The sequence below is a fragment of the Microtus pennsylvanicus genome, chromosome 13, assembly GCF_037038515.1.
Source record: "Microtus pennsylvanicus isolate mMicPen1 chromosome 13, mMicPen1.hap1, whole genome shotgun sequence".
NCBI classification, from domain to species: domain Eukaryota; kingdom Metazoa; phylum Chordata; class Mammalia; order Rodentia; family Cricetidae; genus Microtus; species Microtus pennsylvanicus.
Window position 1 is genome coordinate 4,676,532 of NC_134591.1, and position 24,017 is coordinate 4,700,548.

General features: G+C 40.4%; 1 protein-coding gene across 1 annotated transcript in view; it reads left to right on the plus strand.

Moving 5' to 3' along the window:
* The window catches only part of Pappa (pappalysin 1), a 237,896-nt gene that overhangs the window by 59,071 nt on the left and 154,808 nt on the right, over positions 1-24,017 (plus strand). Inside the window, exons 5-7 of the mRNA XM_075945577.1 lie at positions 4,361-4,553; positions 11,915-12,036; positions 18,774-19,272. Of these exons, the coding sequence (XP_075801692.1) occupies positions 4,361-4,553; positions 11,915-12,036; positions 18,774-19,272 (814 nt within the window). The remainder of the gene's footprint in view (positions 1-4,360; positions 4,554-11,914; positions 12,037-18,773; positions 19,273-24,017) is intronic.

A 24,017-nucleotide genomic window follows, 5' to 3' on the forward strand; every position in this document is an offset into this window, starting at 1 on the left:
ATAATGGCATGGTGGCCTGAGAAGCTTCTCCAAGAGCTGAAGTTCTCAGGGTTTCTTCCACTTTGAGACAAAATGGGAGTGGAGGAACAAGATGAGCCTGGAGGCCTAGATAAAGGGACCACAGATGATAGAACTGGAGCTACATGGGGCTGGAAGCCAAGTAGGCCTTACTCTAGGCGTGAGCTAACTGAGACAGAGCATTTATGATGAATGGAATCCCTTTGGGATGTTGCCCAAGATTCTGATAGCAGCTAAGTCTCAGTGTGATGCAACCTGGGACAGATGTTTTCAACTTAATAATCTTCAAATGTTATTTCTGTTCCGCTACTAATTTCTACACTTATCCATTTTTCAAACTGTTTCCTATTGACAAACTAGGAATGGTTACTACTTAAATTATAAAATAAAAACATACATTTTTAAAGAAAAATTAATTAGATGTTTATAAAGAAAAAATACTTTATTTTGTCATCTTTGTTAATCCTGTTAAATGTTCACTGTGTCCCATTCGAGTCCTTACTACCACTTTATAGTTGAAGTTTGTTTAAATGCCCCTAATTTATATATCAGAAAACTATTATACATAATTAGGAGGCTGGTAGTGATCAGTTAGTATTTTGTTTTAAGGATGTATTCAGATATACAGTCAGTCCTCCACTAAGGAAAAGATGTGTCAGTATTTTTCCCATACTGATAACGCTGCGGGACCACATTGCCCCAATTCAATGATTCTTCTCATCTCTGTCCATCAACATTGCTATGTGCAGTCCATAGTGGGCTAGTGTCAGATTGGAAAGTCTTCATGATTAAAATCTGAGCTTTGTTTCTGAACACTCCTTTTCTCAGTTTCTGTTGGACACAGACATACGTGTACTTATTTCATCCACTTCTCTCCAACACGAGGCAGAGAACACTTGCTGTCAAGTAGACATGGTTCTTATCCCCATGCTCCAGCTCAGCCCTGTTCTGGGGTGAACCCTCTCATCACCATTGTTTCCACAGATGGGAAACCGAGGTGCCAAGGACATAAAGACAATCTCTCCCTTGACTCTGTGTCTTGTTCATCATACTTCTTCATACTTCATACTTCATCAAACCCTTGGCCTGCCTCTGAAAGACTGCTTTCAGTAAAACTGTAAGAGTCATATCAATGATAAAAATTGATCCTTTGTCTTGGTCATTATCAGGCCGAGGTGTATATACTCCTGGCAACAGGTAGTCACAGTATTTAGGGAGTTGCATGGTAGATCTGGACTTGAGAGAGACAACAGGTAGTCACAGTATTTAGGGAGTTACATGATAGATCTGGACTTGAGAGAGACAACAGGTAGTCACAGTATTTAGGGAGTTACATGGTAGATCTGGACTTGAGATGACAACAGATAGTCACAGTATTTAGGGAGTTACATGGTAGATCTGGACTTGAGATGACAACAGGTAGTCACAGTATTTAGGGAGTTACATGGTAGATCTGGACTTGAGATGACAACAGGTAGTCACAGTATTTAGGGAGTTACATGGTAGATCTGGACTTGAGATGACAACAGGTAGTCACAGTATTTAGGGAGTTACATGGTAGATCTGGACTTGAGATGACAACAGATAGTCACAGTATTTAGGGAGTTACATGGTAGATCTGGACTTGAGAGAGACAACAGGTAGTCACAGTATTTAGGGAGTTACATGGTAGATCTGGACTTGAGATGACAACAGGTAGTCACAGTATTTAGGGAGTTACATGGTAGATCTGGACTTGAGATGACAACAGGTAGTCACAGTATTTAGGGAGTTACATGGTAGATCTGGACTTGAGATGACAACAGGTAGTCACAGTATTTAGGGAGTTACATGGTAGATCTGGACTTGAGAGAGACAACAGGTAGTCACAGTATTTAGGGAGTTACATGGTAGATCTGGACTTGAGAGACTTATTGTTGTTCCTGTGCAATGCTTGCAAAGTAACACTGGGCTCTTCTGATTTGGCCAAATGTTTTAAAATTTTCCCTTGGAGTGTTGAAAACGAGACAGTCAAAAATTACTAAGGGAATACAAGCCAGCCTCTGCATATCAACTCTCCCACATCTTTGGTCATTCCTTTCAAGGTCATGCCTCGCTGCCCAGTACCTGCCCCAAACTTATTTTCTGTTTGTTTGATAAGGAGAAGTGAGTTTATGCTGCTGGATTCCAGGAACGCATTTAGTTGTTAAGACCTGGTGAGCTTACACTCCACTGTCTGGGGTCTAGCTGCGGTAATCCCCACCAAGAAGATCCCCTGAGAAGTGGTGCACTAGGAAGTCAGGCCAAACAGTGCCTTTTTTCTGTTCCCAGGGGAGCTGAATCATACTTTTGGAGAAAGAAACAGGAGACAAACCTCTAACTTAGAAACTAAGTCTTTGGACTCCACCTGCAGTCCACACCCTGGGAAGGGGAGAACACGATTGAAGGTTGTTATATCTACCACCTGATAGACAGTTTCCAATCCCCTCGGAGTAGAACTGGCTCAGCTCCCATTTATGAGCCACCTGCTGGAGACTTTACTCATAATAGATTTCACTGTTGTTAGAAAAAACGTTCCGGCATCATTTGGAAGCACAGCTTTAGTTTAAGTCCCAGATATGCTTAGCCCTGTGATCTGGGAAACGTTGGTTGCCTGAACACAGACTCAGTTCCCACCTCTGCGAAGAAGAGAGAATGACAGTATGTACCCCAAAATAGCATGTGTCGGGAGAGAGGGGTGAAGGTTCAAAACTTAGCACAGCATTCCTGGCTCATACTTACCACATGCTAAACTTATGTTCTATAAACACACAATCACATATACAGTAAGGAGATATGCTTGCTCTTGCTCTCATCTGTGCTGGTTCAATTTGTTTGCCAACTTGACCCTAATTAGGGTCATTTGAGCAGAAGAAACCATAGTTGAGAAAATGCTTCCATCAGATTGGCCTGTAGGCAAATCCATGGACAATTTTTTTTCTTGGTTAATGATTGATGTACAAGAAAGGATCCAGCTCACTTTAGGCATGGTCTCCAATGAGCAAGTGGTTCTGAATTTTATAAGAAAAAAAAACGTAGAGGAAGCCTTGGGGAGCAAGCCAGTTAGTAGCTTTCCTCCATGGCCTCTGGTTCAGTTCCTACCTTCAATTACCAAATGAGCTCCTGGCCTGACTTCCCCCTAAAATGGACAGTGACATAGAAGTATAAACTAATTAATCCCTTTTTTCCCCGAGTTGCTTTTGGTCATGATCTTTATCACAGTACTAGGAAGCCAACTAAGATAGCATCCTATTCATAGCCAGGAGTGTATAACCATTGTCTGATGCTGGCCTGGCCTGAGCCTTATATAGGACATTTAGCCTCTAGCTGTGGAGTTACCTCTAGCTGTGGAGTTACCTCTAGCTGTGGAGTTACCTCAAGCTGTGGAGTTACCTCGAGCTGTGGAGTTACCTCGAGCTGTGGAGTTACCTCGAGCTGTGGAGTTACCTCTTTTGCAGTGCCACTTCCTTTCTCAGCCTCCACCAAGTGACCTCGTTGACCACCTTCCTAGGTGGTCCTTCCCCACATGCCATCTCTGTCAAGCCACTGATGATTTGCATGTCTGTTGTCACAGAACAACCCTCGCTCATGAGATGAATAGTGCTTACGCCCTCCTTAAGAGCAGGAATATATTTTAAGTTTCATCTTTCTACGAACTGGCTTCAGTACGGAACATGAATTCATGAATTCGTCATTCAATAGAAGCATTTTCAATGAAATGCATTAGTGAAAAGCAGGATTGATTAATGCATGGAGAAATGGATGTGAAGAAATACAACAGGGAACTCGTGCGCATATAAACAAGCGAGAGAGAAAGTGAAGGAATGAAGAAGTAAATGAGAGAAAGTGAATGGAGTTGGAGACATTGCTGACTTGGGAACCAGAGGGTATAGATAGGGTCCCTCAAAAGCAGCATGGCTTTTCCTTGTCCTTAGCTGCAACATCTTAGCAGCCCTCTCCTCCGCTCCAGGCTTACTTTTCCAGTTCTACCCACCCTCCCTTTCCTCCTGTTTCCTCTCACCTGTCTCCAGGAGTGATGACTGCACTAATTTGTTCACAGACCATTAACTTCTGAGCACTGGAAGAGGCTGCCCTGAGCTGGCGAGGAGAGACTAGGGTGCTGGTTCCCTAGCTACATGGAGACGTCATCCTTCTCTTGCATGCCTGCCTGTGCAGCTTGAGGCTTCTCTCTCTCTCTCTCTCTCTCTCTCTCTCTCTCTCTCTCTCTCTCTCTCTCTCTCTCTGTGTGTGTGTGTGTGTGTGTGTGTGTCTCATATACAGACACACACACTCACTCTTTCTCTCTCTCTCTGACTCTTAACAGATGACGACTGTACAGACTCTTTCACGCCCAATCAAGTCTCCAGAATGCACTGTTACCTGGACCTGGTATACCAGAGCTGGCAGCCCTCCAGAAAGCCGGCCCCTGTAGCCCTTGCCCCCCATGTTGTGAGCCACACAACTGACTCTGTGACTCTAGAGTGGTTCCCACCCATCGATGGCCACTTCTTTGAAAGGTGAGTGTGCCCTATGGAGTGCTGATCCCTTTCTCTTTTGCCAGGAAGAGGAAGACTCAGAAGGGAGGTAACCTTGAAGGGTTAGATTTCTTTTGCTTGTTAAATAGAGACCACATTACTCATCAGTGACTGGGACCCAAAGGCACACTGGCAAGTTTGGGTCAGAGAATAAAAGAATGTTGTTAACAGAAATGAGCCAGTAATGATGCATACTTTTCCATGAATTGCAGGTTAAATTCCCTTTATTATTAGAAGCTTAGAAACCAGGGTGGGTGAGAAATAAACATGCACCTTACTCTGATGGTTCCTGTCTTTAGTCTCAGCACTTGGGAGAAAGAGGCAGGCAGATCTCTGTGAGCTCCACACTTGCCTAGTCAATAAGTGAGTTCTAGGACAGCAGGGGCTAAATAATTGGAAAACTGCTCAACTCCCACAATTTTTCAACTCCCCAAAAGAAGTTTGAATACTTCTATTGAAAGAAATCCTTTCTGCTGCTGTCTTTATTAGCCCAGGAGTTAAAATTGCATCTGGTTAATAAGAACACCCTCTCATATTAAATATCTATAATTCACATTATATACAATATGCATATGTGTCACTATTTATATTTTCAAAAACCTATGGTTATTATAGCCATAAAGTTGATACCTAGTATATTTTGAGAAAACTAGAGACTAATCAAATGTGAAGAAACCAAAGCCCTGCTCCCTACCCTGTCACTTGTTTCTTGAATGCCATTTGACATGTTAACCCCTGCCCCCAAATTTTTAACTGTCTTCTCCAGAAAATGTGTCTGGTTATACCTTCTGATGGTCAGAAGGCAGAGTCCTAATTTCAGTGACTTCTCATCTGCCCTTTCACTGTAGACTCCTAAAGACCTCAGGGTGTATCAGATTAAAAAAAAAAAAAGAGTCATAGCTACGTATGTAGCTCAGAGGTAGAGCACTTGTATACCATGTATGGGATCAAGAAAACACCCCCACTTGTGCAAAAATGAAAATGAGTATTCATGAAAGAAGTTTATGTCTATTTCGGAATCGTACAGCTATTTGTTATTCAGGTAACATCTCACTCCCCCACCAGCCCTTCTTGGGATGGTTAGCCAGCACCAGGGGTATAGCACTGGCGATGGTGAAGACAATAGCCATGCCAACCATTAATTGGTTTTCTCAGCTGTCTGTCAAGTGCTTACCATGTGATAGATTCTAATCTGAATGCTTCTTGTACAGAGTCTTGTTTACTATTCCCTGTAAACCAGTGTAAGAATGACTGTTTTCCTTATATGCCAGATAAGGAGAGCAGTGGAGCTGAAAAAGTCTGGGAAATATGGCCAAGTGCTGGAAGCTGGCCTTCAACCACATTTGAAAATGCCTTGTCTATGAATCTTATATGCTTTCATTAAGTTTCTCCAGACTAGAGGTGTAAAAGTGGTATTAGGTTTCCTCACAAAAAGAGCCAAAAAGCTCTCATTTATAAGTTATATATATGGGTGTTTGTATGCATGTATAAGAAAACATAAGGTTCAATGAAATTGAAATTTCAAATGAAATTTCTCAGGGGTAAATATGTAAATAGCTAGTAGATAATTTTTCAAATGCTCATTATCACTAATTACCAGAGAAATTGCAACTTCTAAGTGAAGTGATTCATCTATTACCACACAATTTTAAAATGGCCTATTCCCAAAAATGTTGTGAGGAAAGAGAAACTTGCACATTGTTTGTGGGAATGCAAACTGGTACAGTTATTACAGAAACGAATGCGGATGCCCCTTGTACAACTACGCTAGGACTGTATGGTTCAGCTCTGCCACTACTACATAGATATCCAAAAGAAGTTAAACTAGAGGCAAAGAAGGTTGCTCAGTAGTTAAACCACTTACAATTCAACAGTGTGAATCTGCTAATGTCCCCAAGTCATGGAAAGCCATGGCCTAGGAGAGTCGAGACAGAGGATCCCAGAATAAACGGCTGGCAAGACTAGCCATAAAAGCCAGCCAGTCCTTGGTTTGACTGAGGGACCCTACCTTCATGAATGAGATGCAAGGGCAATGAAGACTCTTGACATCACTTTTAAGCCTCCACAAAAGGAATATGCGTATGCACACACAAAAAGCACATGCACGTACGCACACACACACATGCATACACATATGTGCACCCTCAAGTGCAAAAAACAAATGCAAACACATGTACAACACACACAAATGAAAAACAAGAAAGCAGATCGGATGTATCAGTAGAAGAGGCACCCTGTTCCATATGGACTGTACAGGAGTATTCACGATAACTAAGATGTAGAAACAACCTGAATATTCTTCATCAAATATTTTTTAATGCCTGTGTATGCTGTGAAATATTAGCCAGCTAAAAGGTAGTGGGGAAACCTTGTGATTTAAAACACATGGAGTCTAGAGGGCCATTATGCTTATTGGAATAAGACAACCTCAGACAGACAAACACTACCTGATCTCTGCTACATGTGGAATTTTATAAAGCTGAACTCTTGTATACAGATAGAAAGATTCCTGACAGAGGAGGGTGAATTTAGGTGGATGTGAGAAATGAAGCTGTTCAAAGGGTATCATTTCAATTAGACCATAGAAATAACCTTTAGTGGTCTACTGCCAGAAGTGGTATTACAATGAATGGTAATGCTTTGTATATTTTCAAATGGATTTTAAGTGTCTTCATCATATATGCACAAAATTGTTAAGTATAAGTGGTGATAAATTTGTCAATCACCATTACTTTATCATTACAAACCTGTATGAAAATTTTACTTTATGTTTCAAAACATGCAAAGTTAATATCTATGAGTTAAAAATAAGTTTAAAATGAAAAACACATTATACAATGATACCACATTAAATTGGGGCTCTAAATTTCTACACCACTATCAGTCCCTGAATCTAGAACTTTCCCTTCCTTTTGTGTCCAGGCAAGAGTTTGATCTGTTAGGAAGGAATTGTACTCCCTAGACTTCTGTCAGAACTCCCTCTCCCTGGCCTCAGCTGGCCTTGCAGCACTCTGTGCTGGGTTTGGGAATGCTCACGTGACACTGTGGAGCAAGTCTTCCAGCAGCCTTCGATTTATTTATTTTCTCTGTGGTGATGAGAAGTATCAGACTTTTGGTCAAGCTTTGGCCTCATTTCTACTTAAAAATGGAACTTGTGTAAATGAAGCTTCCTGTGTATGTATTCAATTTAAATTTCATAAAGCAGTTATTGTCCATTAAATAAATTCCATCTGATTGTTGGAAAACCATTAGAGAGTTAATTGTTGTGTAATGAGATGTGTCTCTATTACATAGTACTCTCAGCTTGAGTTTTAATCAATATGTTTTTAATAACCTATTGTCAGTTAGGACATGAGACATATACAATAGTTATTCTGTTCAGGGCAAGATTGCCTAATGGAGTTATCACATGCTAAATTCAGACTGACATTTTTGAAATGTGTTTAATTAAGGTTAGCAGCTTTGCAAACCATAATCTAAAGGAAGTTGGTCCACAAGTATCAATAAATTGCTGTAAAGAAGTGGCACTATATTCTTTGTGTGTCATTCCCCCATAAGCAAAAAGTTTACGGTTATACAAATTGATTAGTATGAGGCATAGAAGCTTTGATATATGCTCCCTCTCTGACACACACACCACCTCCAGCCACCCTTAGCTTCATTGCTTCCAGTAGTTGAGACTTTGGGCAAGATCTCTCAATTCTGCGGTCCTTGGAGTCCTCCTCCATAAAAAGATGCCAACTTGCCCGCATTACCTGTGTGATGCAGGAAAGTCAGCAAATGACATCCGTGATGTACCAAGCACACATACTCCACACTAGGGAAATGTTAGCTTCTACCTTGTGTGTGGTTTCAGAACTATTTAGCTACTTGAAAATCCCTTTCCCTTGAAAAACCTTGGGTATTTTCCACACCATCCATCAATGCCAGCATCTTGCCCCTGGCCCTGCTCATGGCCTCCTGCTATTCTCACATCTGTGGTCTAAGAGAATATAAGGGTTTCCCTTAAAAAAACATATTCAGATTCCCCCACAACAGAGTCCTCATGCAGGGGCAACTGAATACATAATTCAAGGCCACCCCTGGTCTTTCTAACTCCTTTCTTTTTATCTGTCTTGCAAACGTGTTGACTGGGTGGTTTCAATTGTCCAGACAATTGGCTACATAACCTGTAAAGCACACTGGACTAGAAACTAGGAGCCCAGGGTCTAAAGACCCTACAGATGCACCCACTCTTTCTGCTCCTTTAACTTTTTTTTCTGATCTGTAGATTGAAGAGACTTAGCCTTGCTTAGGCAGATTTTCTTCTGCACATATAATACATAAAATAATGAACAATTTCTTCCCACAAAGGTTATACATACTAGTACCACTCTAGCTGCAAAGAAAGGAAACTAATTCTTTTTAATCTAGGATAGTTTATTGAAACACCATTCAAAAAACACCTTTATTTATTAACGGGACTATTTCATATCAACATTCACCAAGACAGCAGCCATTTTCCAAGCAGTCATATTCATCAAGATAGTGACCATGTCGTGCTTGAGACTATGACTAATATCACCAATGTTCAAAAGTTTTAAAATGTATTTTGTACTGCTTAGTTTAAATTTAAATGACTGCATGTGGGTACTGAGCTCCTTGTTCAATAGCACAAACATATCTACATCTTTGAGCTTTTACATAGAAAAACTGCATAAGAAAGATGAACTCTCTAGGCACTGGTGGCACATGCTTTAAATCCCAGCTCTTGGGAGGCAGAGGCAAATGGATGTCTGTAAGTTTGAGGCCAGCCTGATCTTCAAACAGAGTTCCAGGATAGCCAAGACTGTTTTAACAAAGAAAGCCTGTCTCAGCACAAAAAGAAAAAAGAGGGGGCATAAAAAGAAAGAAAGAAATGAAGGAAGGTAGGAAGAAAAGAAAGAAAGAAAGAAAGAAAGAAAGAAAGAAAGAAAGAAAGAAAGAAAGAAAGAAAAAAAGGAAGAAAGAAAAAAGAAAAAGAAAGAATGAGGGGGAAGGAGGGAGGGAGGAAGAAAGAAAAGAATAAAGAAAAGAAAAGAAAGATAAACTCTCTCAACATTAGCATTCTGCAGGTATATAGTTGTGTGTGTGTGTGTGTGTGTGTGTGTGTGTGTGTGTGTGTGTGTGTGTGTGTGTATAGGTGTCAAAGAAAATGAAACAAATACCAGAGTTCCTTGAGGGCACAAGCGTTCCCTGCCTGTATAGGACACCACCCATCACATTTGCTCTCAGCCTGATAGTGATTCACTCCTCAGAGGACTTCTTGAGAACCAGACACATGAGAAGAGGTCAGCGAAGTTCACATTATGCCTAAAGAAGTGGAGAAAGTCTGCAACTGTCTAGGTCAGCACAGCTTCTGAACCCATCGCAGGGCATTTATGATGTCACTATTTTAGCTTCAGCCCTGCTACCCCGAGTTGCTGCACATGGAAGCTAACACTGTAAGGGACTGCTGAATGCTGAAGCATCCCCCAGTCTCATCTACTTTTTTCTACTTTCCTTGTTCCCTTATGATAAGTATATTGATATAAATAAGATAATCCCTTTCCCAAAAGCAACTCACAAACTACTGCCAATATTTTGTTATGGAAGCCTACCTGAATAGTGTTAAGACAGCACTATAGGTTAAACTTGAATAAGTCTATTCTACTTAAGTTTATAGCAAGTATGTTTTGCATGATACTTCATATTTTATAATAACTGCCCACCATTCCATTTACACTAACCTTCAGATATATAATTTCTTATTTTCACCAAGTGTTAATGTCCTTGCAACCTTTTACTGATGGGTGTTTTAACATTTTTCAACCCCTGTGCTGAGAAAGCACACAATGCAGATTGAAGGCCTGGCTTAATTTAGCCATGAGCATGATATATGTGTCTAGGTGACCAATATTCATTCACACATGCATCCGCTCATCCATCCATTAGACTGCATATGCTAGCCAGCATTAGGGTTATGTGCTGAATCCTAAGATAGGAAGGGAAGCCTAGGGCATGGATCTGCCTCTCAAGAGCCTCATAATATATTAATCGAGGAAAAGCTATTCAAGGTGAACCTTGAAGGATAAGAAACACCAGCCAGGTAAAACCCCCAAACGCGGGATAGTGTGACTCGGTGTGAAAGAGACAAGGCCAGGAAGTTAGGGTCGTTGAGTGTTGGAATCACTCAAACGATTAAGTGGAAGAATGGCGTGCACAGATGGGGTTTGTGGTGATTTCCTGACCCCTGCCTGGGAAAACCGGCCAACTATGAGGTTCACACACATACTTTCTAGACTATAACCCCAGAATTATGGAGTTCCCTTGTTAGGGGAAATCCTACAACTTGAGCTCTGGCTCTGTCCTTCTAACCTTGCAAGGAGCCAAATGATGCCTATTTGTGGACTGACTGAAAAGGATATACAGGGATCTGTATTTTGAGAAGCAGTGAGTTGGTTGGGATGTTACTCAACATCATCTAGAGATTCTGTTGCCAGAAATATCAGCAGATGCCACTCAGATTTGCAGATTTTTAGGTCCATGAGAATATAAAAGATTCATTCCTCTGTCTTCTCCATAACCACCTCCCATAGATGCCAAATTTGGAGAGCCAGTAGGAATCAAGAGTAAGTTGTAGCCAGAGAGAGATTGAATCCAGATACTCCAGACAGTTGGAGAAGCCACCATAATACTCCACTTTTTGGAATGGTCCCATTGAGAGACTGGCTCACCCCCTGGAAAGCTGTTAAAATGAGTTAGATGGCATAGTAAAGAAACTGCTTTTGACTATTAAATTGTGAGTGACTCACTCATCCCCAGACTGTGAGGGCTGGAAGGTTTCTTAGGCATCATCTCATCTAGCCCACTCATTTTCTGGTGAAGGAACCACACCTTCTTCATGTTTAATGCCTGGGATGCAGACTGATGCCTTGAAAATATTTGGTACCTGGAAAATATTTTTAAAGGGGTTATTTCTGAGGACAGAATAAGGAAAAAGATACTCCTACAACTACACAAAAAATACTCAGTGGAGGTTTTTATGCCATATGCAATTAATGACTGCAGGTAGTGATCTTCTGGCCAATTGGTTTTGTACTTCTTGATATCAGAGGAATGAATGCATCATCAGGACAGCTGCCAAAACATCCTGGGCAATAGGAGGGATTTCATTTATATCATTTTCTTAGTCTTAGTGTGTTAGGGAGTAAACATAGGCTTAGTGTGTTAGGGAGTAAACACAGTCTGTGTCCTCTGCCCCATTGCCTTTGCCTCAGTCCCATCAGTTGCTCACTCAATTGTTCCTAAGTCGGTGTCTTTCCCCTCTTTCCTTGGCCTCCTAGAGAAGTGGGATCAGCATGTGACCTTTGCCTAGAAGGGAGAATCCTGGTGCAGTATGCTTTCAATGCCTCTTCCCCGATGCCCTGTGGACCATCAGGGCACTGGAGTCCTCGGGAAGCAGAAGGTAAGTTGGAGTTTATTGACATACGTGGCATACAGAAGATAACCTCCTGTACATGAAATTTTATTCCTTTTTATCAGTCTTTAACAGTATTCGTTAATTTAACAAGTATTTTTTAGCATATATACTATTCTAAGTATGCTATTCTTGTGTTATGTATGATGAAATGAAGTCACAAAAATATTATATAAGAATCAAAGCCACATGATACATTCATGTGTTCATATAACTTACAGACTCCAGTGGCTTGCTGGCCCAGACAGGTCACATTAGAACTATTGAGTGACTTCAAAGCATCAATCGTCTTTGACCCTTCTTCAGGTATTACAAAGGCTAGATGGGTCTTTCTTGTATGTGTCACGACTCTTTTTCCCCATGTAAACTTTTGTTAGTTACCTCTGTTCTACTCTCCACCCATGGCCAGATCTTGCCATGTACAGAGGGCATTCTCAGGCGTCCCAAGAGGACAATGACTGGGCCTCCTCAGAGCATCTTTGTGTTGTATATGCACAGAAAACAACTCCTGTATCCTATTGAAACAGAGAACAACTTCAGTCAAACCCTGACTTTGGCACTTTGGCACTTAGCCCTGAATCCAGACTGGCAGAGAACCCATGACTTCCTTCTCATATCACATTTCCCTTTCCCTGCCCTGAAACATTCACACATTGGCCCTGGCCCCTGCCAGTTCCACAAAACTCCAGTGCAAGTCAGCTGGTGTCCACCATCATTGGGTGTGACAACATGACATCAGTTCATCAGAGGGAGCAGAACCTATACCTAGCGGAGCATCCATGAGAATTCCTTCTCTACCATCTATATGTTTAGAAAGAGGGTTGGAAAGGATGCTAAAGATAGACTAAAGGAAAGAAAAAAGATCAGAGTGGAAAGTGAAGTTGAAAATGATGGTCCTAGACTTCTTTTTCTGAAGTAGCTTAAAATAAAGATGAGATTTGAATGTGGGGATGCTAAATAAATCTTTCTGGAATATAAAGCAAGAGTGATATCTGGGAGAAGCCTGCAGTTCATCCTCACAGAGTCACAGACTACCAGACCTGTAAGGGACACTTGAGGTCAGCAGACTCCAGTCCCCATCAGTGAAGGAATTTATTCAATGATCTTCTTCACTGTGGCACTCCCTAACCTTTTAGAAAGTTCTTCCTAATTTGTAGACATAATTTCCCCACTTAAATGGTACCCACTCAGACAAATCTACATATCTCTGATACCTGCGAACACTTTGCAGACTTGCATAACATGTTCCCACCTTCCTGTGTACGTGCCATGGGGGTGTATGCTGGGAACAGTCTTGGGCACACAGGTGAGGCTAGGCTGGCTATTCACTAGGAGTGAGGTCAGTGAATGGGCAGTGACCATGTGGTGAAAATAAACCATGCTCACATAGGTCAAGGGCTAAAGACCCAGTAAACAAGAGACTTCACCCAAGACTACAGAATTGTGCTTCCCACTAAATGTCACTAGACACATTTAAGCACTGAAGCAATTTTAAAATTTAAAGAAGGGAAGTTTCCTAGGTGTAGTCCAAAGTGTCTTCAAAGTCAGAATTATTTTTGTAATTGTTATGACATCATTTGCTATTCCTTTCCCATTCTCTCCTGGGAATACAGTGGAGCTTTTCAGGGCTACAGAGCATGAAATGCTATTAATCCTCTGACAGATAAAGGAATGCACACTATATATACATTTTGTACCTGTACAATGCCTCCATTCATAGATATGCAATGGTGTACAAGTAGACGTAAGCCACCCAAGCAAAAGCTCCTAATAATGCAGTGTGCATTTATGTGGATTCCCAGCATGAGCAGCGTGGTGAGGGTAACAGGTACTGAACTGTTGAGGTGGGTAGTTCCCACATAAGAGTGGCCTCTTTGTTAAGAGGGAAAAGATGTGATGTTCTTAGGTCAGAGTAGATCACCACTTCATGAACTCTAGGTTGGAACTCCATAGAAGGGTTGCACATCAGAACTTTTAACCGCCAAAGATTAACTTGCAAACGTGTAACGAATCCGAGGTATCTCTGGAAACATAAAGCCGTGTTGCATTGTGCAACATCACTAAACACATCTGCACTTTGTATATCCTTGTCCTTGCACCATTAGTGCTAGTGGGTGTTGCCTTAAAAATGCTTCAGATCCAAGATTATTGGACATTATGAAGTGAGGTGTTTATATTCTTGATTCGAAGTGTTTTGTTCATATATAAAACAGTCAACACAGACATTAATATTTCCCTATTGTGATGTCTCGGCATGCATCAAGTTTATATATCAGGATTGTACTGTGTTACAGTGTTTGAATTATTCTTCTATGATATTTGGGTTGCTAATTTGAATTTCATTTAAAAATTAACTGAGTTTTGCTCAGGCTTAAGACAGAATTTTCAGCAATTTCTGAAATGATCCTAAACATACTTCTACCAGTTCTGCATATATTTTGAGCAAAACATTATTCTCAATGGTGCTGATTTTAAAATAAAAATATTGACCAACTCTGCAAAGCTATTGAAGATACTGTACATCTTGTATTACCAAACAATCAGTTAATATTTACTTCTTTATATAAAATCAGACAATCATGAATTTGAAATTTTCCCTATGCCTTTAATAAATATCATTATACATATACAGAAGAATTATTTTAAAGTAAAATTTGCAAGATCTACCGTCAAGAGATGCTTGGTTTGTATACCACATTAGATATCTGTACACCAAGAGTCACTTAAAAATATCTCCAACAGAAGCTTTACAATCAGAAAAAGTAGGTGAAATAGGTGCGCGCGCAGGTTATAGAGAACGTGCTACCTGCTCAGCGGTAAATGTGTTAAAGGACGAAGGTTGTGGAGAGAAGGGAATGGCTTTTCTCTGCTGTCAGAACGGAGGTGATCACAGGTGATACCTGCGGAGATGCTAAGGGTCCAAAGCAGAGAGAAGGGAGAAAATCAGCGTTGTGAGATAACTGAGAGGTAGAATCTGCAGGGCTCGTCCTCAGCTGCAATCATCTTGTTTCCAGACACCAACACACTCCTTCATGCAAACCAAATGTGTCTGTTAGCGAAGCCTGTTCCTGGTTTGTCCTGGCTCCCTTTGAGTCTGGCGTGCAGTGCATAGTCAAGCACAAGTGCGGAGTCCCTGGATGTCCGAGTTACTTGCTCCCAAGCACTGCCTAGAAGTTCCTATATGCATTTGTTGCGTTCCTACTAGGAGGAGACACCGCTCTGTGCTTACAGTATCACGTGCTTTGTGATCCATTTGGCACAGACTCTTTTACTATTCTTGAAGAAATAAACTGTTCGATGGGTCAAACTTTGTAATTTATTTCCCAACTCATTTTCAACCTATTTATCTTTGTGTGTTTAAGTTTTGTACCTCCTAAACTAACAGAAAACTCCCAAATTCATGAGCAATACCAAATAAATCTGTGGGGTTGAGAAAAGGTATGGGACAGAATTAAAAGGGGTGTTCCTCACCCTGATGCTGCCAACTACCCTGTGCCTTTGAAATTCTTAAAATACTCCCAACACGGTATCTTACACAATGGAAAGTCAACCTATAGTGAGCTTCATTAACTCCATATTAGATTATAAAGATTTTCATTTTTAAAAAATCTGTTGACTATCCACTGCATGAATTACCTTTCCTCCACAGTAGGAAAACAAAACAGAAACAAAAACAAATGAAAACAATCTCATCTCTTATTTCTAAAGCAAAACCTATGTTTCATGGATACATAGTTCTTGAAGTATTTACTACATTACATTTATAAAACAGAAACTAGATGGGTGAATCTGACTGATTTAAAGCCCACTTATAATCACTTAGGCAAGCAATAATTTATTCCAAGTGTTGGCCTTTCCATGAGAGATGGGCACATGGCACCACCTTTTTTCATTATTTCCTGTTTGTATCAGTGCTGTCTTTATTGTTCTTCCTAGAATATTTCAGGTGTGCTAAAGCATGCTTTAAAGAAAATCTTGCCACTGTATCTATGTTCGTGTCAACAGCGCAGGGTATATTACTTAAACATACTAGGGATACCTGTATAGATTTTCATAAATGTAAATTTGGGTCAGCATAAATATGTGTAAATATATTTCTATATGTGTGTCTTATTCCTAGTACATGACTTATTCTGTATATGACTTACTCATAGTGGACTGCTTATATAAAAATGAGTTTTCTCATGTAGTCACTATATATGCAGAAGGATATTGTGTTCATAAGGAACTAATAGATCTTTGTAACTCTCTTTGGATTTCTTCCTTTTGCTTTTGTCACTTTTTTGTCTCCTTCCTCCCTCTCTCCCTTCCTTCCTTCCACTTTTTGCTTCCTATTCTCAGTCCTTCTTTGTGTCTCACAACCAATTAGTTTTAGTCAGGACATCTTTTGTTACTCTTTAGGGACTTGAACTCATGATCTCTGATGGTCCCCTTTTTTCTGATCCATAGATGTGTACTCTCTGCAATATCTTTACTAGCCTCATCAGACTAGAAGCTACATGAACACCAAGAGAACATCTGAAAACCTACTACCCAGGGACTAGCTTAATATACTATAAATACCCAGAACTCTATAATTATTATTGCAATGCATGGATAGACATATGAATAAATGGATAGCTGATTGGTAGGTGGATGGATGGGTGGATGGATAGATGATTGGAAAGAGAAAGAATAGACAGACAGAGGGACAGGTTGATGGATGGGTTGATGGATGATGGATTGGTAGCTGGATAGATGGACAGATGGATGAATAGACAAATGAACAATTGATGAATAGATAGCATCTATTCTCTAAGCAGTGTTTTGTAACAACAGATGTTATGTCATTCACTTGTCTAAAATTTACAAGGAGTTCTTCATCTATCTCAGAGTACAGTTCATGCCCTATAATGTGATATACAAAGCACTTCCTAATATGGATTCTGTTTACTCTGTTGTCAACACTTACTACTCTTTTTTGTTGAAACTGTAAGTCTTACTAGCTCACGTTCTTTCTCCACCATTGCCTGTGCTTGTATTGCTTTCTCAAAGATGTTCTTTCCTAGTTCCTCTTTCCTTCTCATGACTAATATATTTCTGAGATTTATTAAAGATCTCATTCCATTTCCTTTTTACAACTACCTTAGAAGTGGGTAACAATGAAGTTGGTAACACAACTGAAGTTGAACAGTTGAGATTTAAATTCAACTATCATTGCTTCAAAGCCTGTCACACGGCTTGGACCAGCAATATCAGATAATGTTCTATTACTGTAAGACAATTGCTTAGCCATCTGAAGCAAAGTTTTATCTTCTGTAGAATGTATTTAATAGAATCAGTGCTATAGACTTGCTGCCAGAATACAAAACACTAAGACATGCAATGCGTTTTATGCAGTACATACACAAAGAGTCTGGTTGGTGTATGAAGCCTTGTATTATTAGAAAGAGGTGTCCTTCTTGGTAATAAGTGTTAATTTGTGACCCTTGTGGTCCTTTTTTTCATATATAAGCATCTGTCTCTAATAACAAGACAAGTAGAAACTTTGCTAAAATTTCTACTCCTTGTACTTATTTGAAAATTTTGATCAGACTTACCTTATCTTTTGGAAAGCATTTGGTCCCTCTGCTGATAAACAAGAAAACAGGAATGATGAACCAAACATATTTGTCATCTTTGTTCTCCTGTGGCTTTCCTACCATTGACAGTCATTTTCCCCAATATCAGGAGATAGATCAATTGAACAAAAGTCTATATCATACAGTCCTTGTTAAATGCAGGGATCATTAAGATTAGAATCCCACTGGTATCACTGATGTTGGTCCAACCTGTTTAGACTTACAGAAGCACCAGAAAATGCCCATCAGAAGAGGAGAGCAAGACAGGCCTTTACTCTCAGACAGAGTCTCAGAGGAAACTGAACTGTGAATGACAGACCTCCAAGTCAGATTTGAAACCATTTTATCTCTTGTCCTCCCTTCCCCTACATGAGGTCATTCCTTACCACTGAGATTCTCTGAGTTCTGTCTGTTTTGACTCAAGGACAGTGGAGTGAAAGAAGAAAAAAATGTGCTCTTGCTACTTTTCCTCAGAGGAAGGCTGCTTCATCTCCACGGATCTCAATCTGCTGCAACTTCTAAATTCTTCCCTCCTGAGGTCACATCTAGACCTGGAGGCCCTCTTCTGTGCAGCTGAGAAAAGTAATCATAACTCAGTGTGGTGATGAGTTCTATTTGCTTAAGTGAGAGAGAGAGACTGTTGGTGAAGAATTTCAAATTGTACTCTCAGCCATAGCCTCTTCTCCTAAGAATCACAGAGTGGGGGTGCTTATGCTGTTATTGTTGTTTCTACTTTCTCTATTTTTTAACCTTAATTGTTTCGTTTAAGAGATGAATCTGCTCAAGAATTAAACAAGCTAACAGGACAGAGAAAGTCTTCGTAGAAAGAATCTCGTCTTTATTTCTATACAAGGCATCAAAGCCTCTGAATGGAAGCTTAGGAAGGAAAGCTGAGCATTCTTAGCTCAGTCTTCAGACATTTGAACTTCACTTCAGTGACTCATCTGGGATCTGTTTTGTAGGGTTAAGGAAGAGCTGAGAACTCTATATACAGCAGATTATCCATGACTCTGAGATCCACTCTTTTATCTCTAAGTTCTCATCACACAGATCTTTTCTGGGGTCTAGGGGAAACTGTGAAAACTAGAATGAAGCGAGAACTCATTTGCATCTCTTTCTCCATAGGTCATCCAGATGTGGAACAGCCGTGTAAATCCAGTGTCAGAACCTGGAGTCCAAACTCAGCAGTCAATCCACACACAGTCCCTCCAGCTTGTCCTGAGCCACAAGGCTGCCACCTTGAGCTGAAATTCCAGTACCCGTTGGTCCCCGAGTCTCTGACCATCTGGGTGACCTTTGTCTCCACTGACTGGGACTCTAGTGGAGCTGTAAATGACATCAAACTATTGACTGTCAGTGGAAAGAACATCTCTTTGGGTCCTCAAAATGTGTTCTGTGATATCCCACTGACCATCAGACTCCGAGAAGTGAGTGAGGAGGTATATGGCATCCAGATCTATACTCTTGATGAACACCTGGAGATTGATGCAGCCATGCTGACCTCCATTTCAGACAGCCCACTGTGTATGGAGTGTAAACCCCTACAGTATAAAGTGCTCCGGGACCCTCCTCTTCAGGAAGACATAGCCTCATTACTGCACCTCAACAGAAGATTCGTGGACATGTGAGTGCCTTCTCCTAGCATGAGCTGATATAATTGATGGGCTGTGGAGAGATGTGGGGAAAGTCAGAAAATTCTGGACTAGAAGGAGAAAGTTCACCTCAGTCAGACTTACTTCTAGAGATTGTACCCCAGTGTTGAGTGAGGAATTTGTTTTAATACAGCAGAATTGGTACAATGGGAAGGGCCATGAATAATAAATGTGTCAGGAGTAGAGATATCTCTTCTCTGTGAAATTCACTTATCTCTTCAAAATTTAGTATTTCCAACAGCAAACACGGGAGTTGGATGTGAATGGCAATGAAAAAGTCTTTTATTACTAATGAAAAGGAGAGAGCTGAACTTTGCTAATGATTTCTTTTTATATAAAATTGAAGTCGATTTGCACATTCTGATTGCTTCTCCAGTGGACGAAAATGGTAATGTAGTAACAACTTCACTGGAACTTGGGTACACACCTAGGCAGCCACATAAAATATGTCTAGACTTTGAATACCTCTAGATACCATCCTTCTGTTTGTTTTATTTCCTGAGGTAGAAAAGAGTTCCTAAATTCTTTGATCGTCGAGTATCTTTCAACTGTAGGTGTCCATAACTGCTTTTGTACATGAAAAGGAGATGCTCACAATATGTGTCATCAACACTTACTTTTTAAGCACTTTTCTAGCATTTTCTTTTCATTCTTGAGATATATGTCTTATAATAAATATACCTTGTAATGAGGTCAATAGTGGTTGGGGTGGTGGTGGTGGTGGTGGGTGGGTGTGTGTGTGTAACTTATCTGTTGTTATGACCAAAAAGAAAGGAAGGAAGGAAGGAAGGAAGGAAGGAAGGAAGGAAGGAAGGAAGGAAGGAAGGAAGGAAGGAAGGAACTGAGGCAAATCAAGGGGAAGGTTATGTTGTCTCTGGTTTCAGAACTTTAGAATATTATCACTTGGACATGTTCCTACTGACCATTGCTAGAGGCAGAACAGAACACCACAACAGAGAGCATAAAGTAGAGCAGAGATGTTTATGTCATCTCGAAAGCAAAGAGAAGGCTTCACTTTCATCATACCATCCATTCTCCAGAGCTCAATAAATTTATGAATCCATGAATATATTAATTCCTTTTTGTTATCAAAGCCTTCATGATCCAATCACCTCTCAAATGCCCCCTCCTCTGCATTCTGCTTCAATAGGAACTAAACCTTTGATATATGAACTGTTAGATGATATTTAAGATTCAAACCATAAATAGCATTCTGTCTACCGGACAGAAGTCTATAATAAAGTGTCACTCATTCATGTTGCCCATTCTATAATCACAATCCTACAGTCTTTGTCAACTTGCATAGGAGGAAAAAGAAGGCTTTCAGATGTGAGTGGTGAGATGGGAGATTGGAATGTAATCCCAGATCAGTCTTTCTTTTTTTTTTTTTTTTTTTTTTTTTTGGTTTTTCGAGACAGGGTTTCTCTGTGGCTTTGGAGCCTGTCCTGGAACTAGCTCTGTAGACCAGGCTGGTCTCGAACTCACAGAGATCCGCCTGCCTCTGCCTCCCGAGTGCTGGGATTAAAGGCGTGCGCCACCACCGCCCGGCTCCAGATCAGTCTTTCCAACTTGTGTTCTGTCAAAGATTTGTCTAACTTCTATTTTAGGCGTTAAATCATGGTGGAGACTTAACTGACTAATTTGAGCATAAAGAGTCTGTACAGTCAAACAACAAACTTTATGTAATACTTCCTATGTACAAGAAATGCTGGTAGGAACGTTCAGAATAATGGAAAGAACAATAGCCCAGGATGCAGATGCTTCATATTTAGCCCTAGTCAGCCCACTCACTAATATGAGGTAAATTGGCTTCCCTTCTTGAGCACTCCTTTTTCTTCTATCTGATGAAAATACCGAATTCCATGGTTTCTGCAAGTTTTGTTTGGCTCTTTATTCAGTTCTAAGATGATATAAGACACTATCTTTACTCTATGTACTCAAAAATATTTACTAAACCAATCATTAATGGAATCCAAATACTGGAACGAAACTTTTAATCGTTTTAAGAGAGAGACCACTTTCAAACACTTTACCAGCACTTCCCTTTAAATGCCCGCGGTGAATGCACACGTCTCAGGCCAAATGTTGCCCCACACTGAATGGGAGATGAAGACCATCTGTTTAAGGACTCAGTGGGAGCACTTGGTTTGTGTTTGAGAATGTACTTAAAACTTAAGTACATAGTCTTTCCATGAAAATATTCCATAACCCTGTCTTGTCCTTCTCCTCACTTGTCTGGGCTGGTAAAATTCTGTAAATTTGTAGCTACTTAAGATTTCTTTATTAAACAATAGCGGAAAGCAAGAATAGATGCCTCAAAGCCTCAGTTTAAACATGGCTTTCGGTTTTTGCTTTGATTTATGAGCCTGTGAGAGCTGACATGTATTTGATAAATGCGGAGTGGTGGAAATGAAACAGAAGAAAAAGCACCCCGGATTCTATTCTCTGCTAAGTCACTAACTCACTCTGGGATCTTGTATGAGTCACTTTTTTTAGTCTTTAAATGCCTCAATTCTATAAGAGGGAGGTTTGTGCTTAAATCATGGTTCTTAAATTAGGTTGCTCATTTCAAAATCATGAAATACTTTTAAATGGCCTCCTTCTAACCTTTTCCCTCTCCCACCTCCTCTTGGGTATTAGTAAGGCCTGAAGATTAGGACTTGTAAGCATCTCATGAAGTGATTATACTATGTCATGGAGTTTTAGACCTCCTGCTCTTAGGCAGTGTCTTAGCTTCTAGCATGCTGCCCCAGATCAAGTGCATCAGCCTCGCTTGGGAACCCAGAAAGGCCAGGTTCTCAGGCCCTGGCCAGATTCCTGAATCAGAAATCCCATATGTAGGGTCTCTCCAGGTGATTCTCTTGCTGGTTAAAGTTTAACTGACACTGCTCTTGGTGAGTTCTAAGATCTAGGAATTGCCAAGTTTTCTTTCACTCTCAACGGTATTCTTTCAGTTTGCAAGTATGAGAATAAGGCAATCTGTGTAGTCATCTGTACTGAGACCTGTGGATGCCAAGGACCACTTAGACTGCCCTTTCAAGGAAAGCCCTCCATCTGAGTGCTGAGGAGAGGATACCCACAGAGTCTCTGTGATAGAGAGAGTGGTTCCTGCGCCACTTTACACCTAAAAGCATCACTGTTAGTTCAAAGTTCTAATGTACCACTTGCTCTGTTTTATTTGGTTTTTCCATTTTACAATGAAATATTTCTTTATAGACCCTTGTATATGACAAGTGCCAGACTCAGGTACTGATTCACTTTCCTGTTTGCCTGGTTTTTAAAGGTATTTATTTTTATTTTATGTGTATGCTTTGCTGTATGAACACATGCGTACCACATGTGTGCCCACAGAGATCAGAGAAAAGCATTGGGTCTCTCAGAAAATGGAGAAGGTTGAGAGCTACCATACGGGTGGAAGGGAATGAATGGCAGGCACTCAAGTACCCTCAAAGGCCAGTAAGCACCCTTAACCACTGACACCTCTCCAGCCCTCCTATCTGCCTCTCTTGATAATCACAAATAAAATTGTTAGAGACTAATACTGGATTGTACTGGGATTTCTCAACTGAATATATCCTGAATCACTGAGGAATAAAAGGAAAACACATCGCCTCAAGTCCACATACCACTTCAAGTCACTTTTATCTCTCAGTAATTTGAGTATGGAACCCTACCACAAGTAGTACATATGCGTATGTGTATGTGTGTGAGAGAGACAGAGAGAGATTGCTGCTTTTAATTTTTCCATATTACATAAATTGGCTTTTATACAAATTCTGTATAAAGACTGTTTGGGATAGAAGGGGGGTCTTTTTTTCTTCTGACTCAACCCATTACATGATTCCCTTTGACCTTAGTCTCAATTTTTTTCTCCCGACAAAAATATTTATTCTTTCTGTTATCTGCACTAGAGATAGTTTTCCAAGGTATGACATTGATGGAAAGAGCCCTCTATGCTTACTCCGTGGAAGTTTCTGGTAGACTAATTACTTTTGGCAAGGACAAGAAAGAAATGTGGAATTGTTCCACCTACTTAAGCCAAACACTACATTGTATGAGAATTGACACTATCAGAATTAAAGGGCCAGCATCAACTTTGCTAATAAGTAACTACCTCAATGTGTGACACCAAGGCAGATTATGTCACCTCTTGGGTCTTGGTTTCCAATCCTATAAAATATAAAATGAAGGACCTGCACATTAAGATTTTCTCTGTGGACAAATCTACACAGAGAGAGGTTAGGAAAAGTGAGTTTTATACGTTTTTCACTAAAAGAATTCAACAGGAGTTGCTTAGGATAATTAGTCCTTCTGAGACTCTAACTGGCTTAAAAAACCTCACTGAGATGTGTTACCTGTGACCAATACCAACCATTAACTGTTCACACTTCTTTAAGTTTCTTCTAAGTGCTTAGAACACAAGTTGTAAAGTCATGCCTCAAAATGACATATTCAACCTTGAATGGCTAGTTCACAGTCGGGTTCTAGTCCCAGATCTAATTCCAAACTCTCTCTCTCCTAGGCACTCTACCTTATACTCTCATATCAGAAGGGACAGGCTAAGAGCTTGAGGGGTGTACTGGTTTGTCCAGATTTCTAGACACAAGATGTAGAACAGGGGATTGCAAGGCAGCTGTCAGCCAACAATCAATTCCTGTGGCCTACTGCTGGTATCAAAGAATACATATTTCCTCGTTCTCTATGACCCTGGATAGGA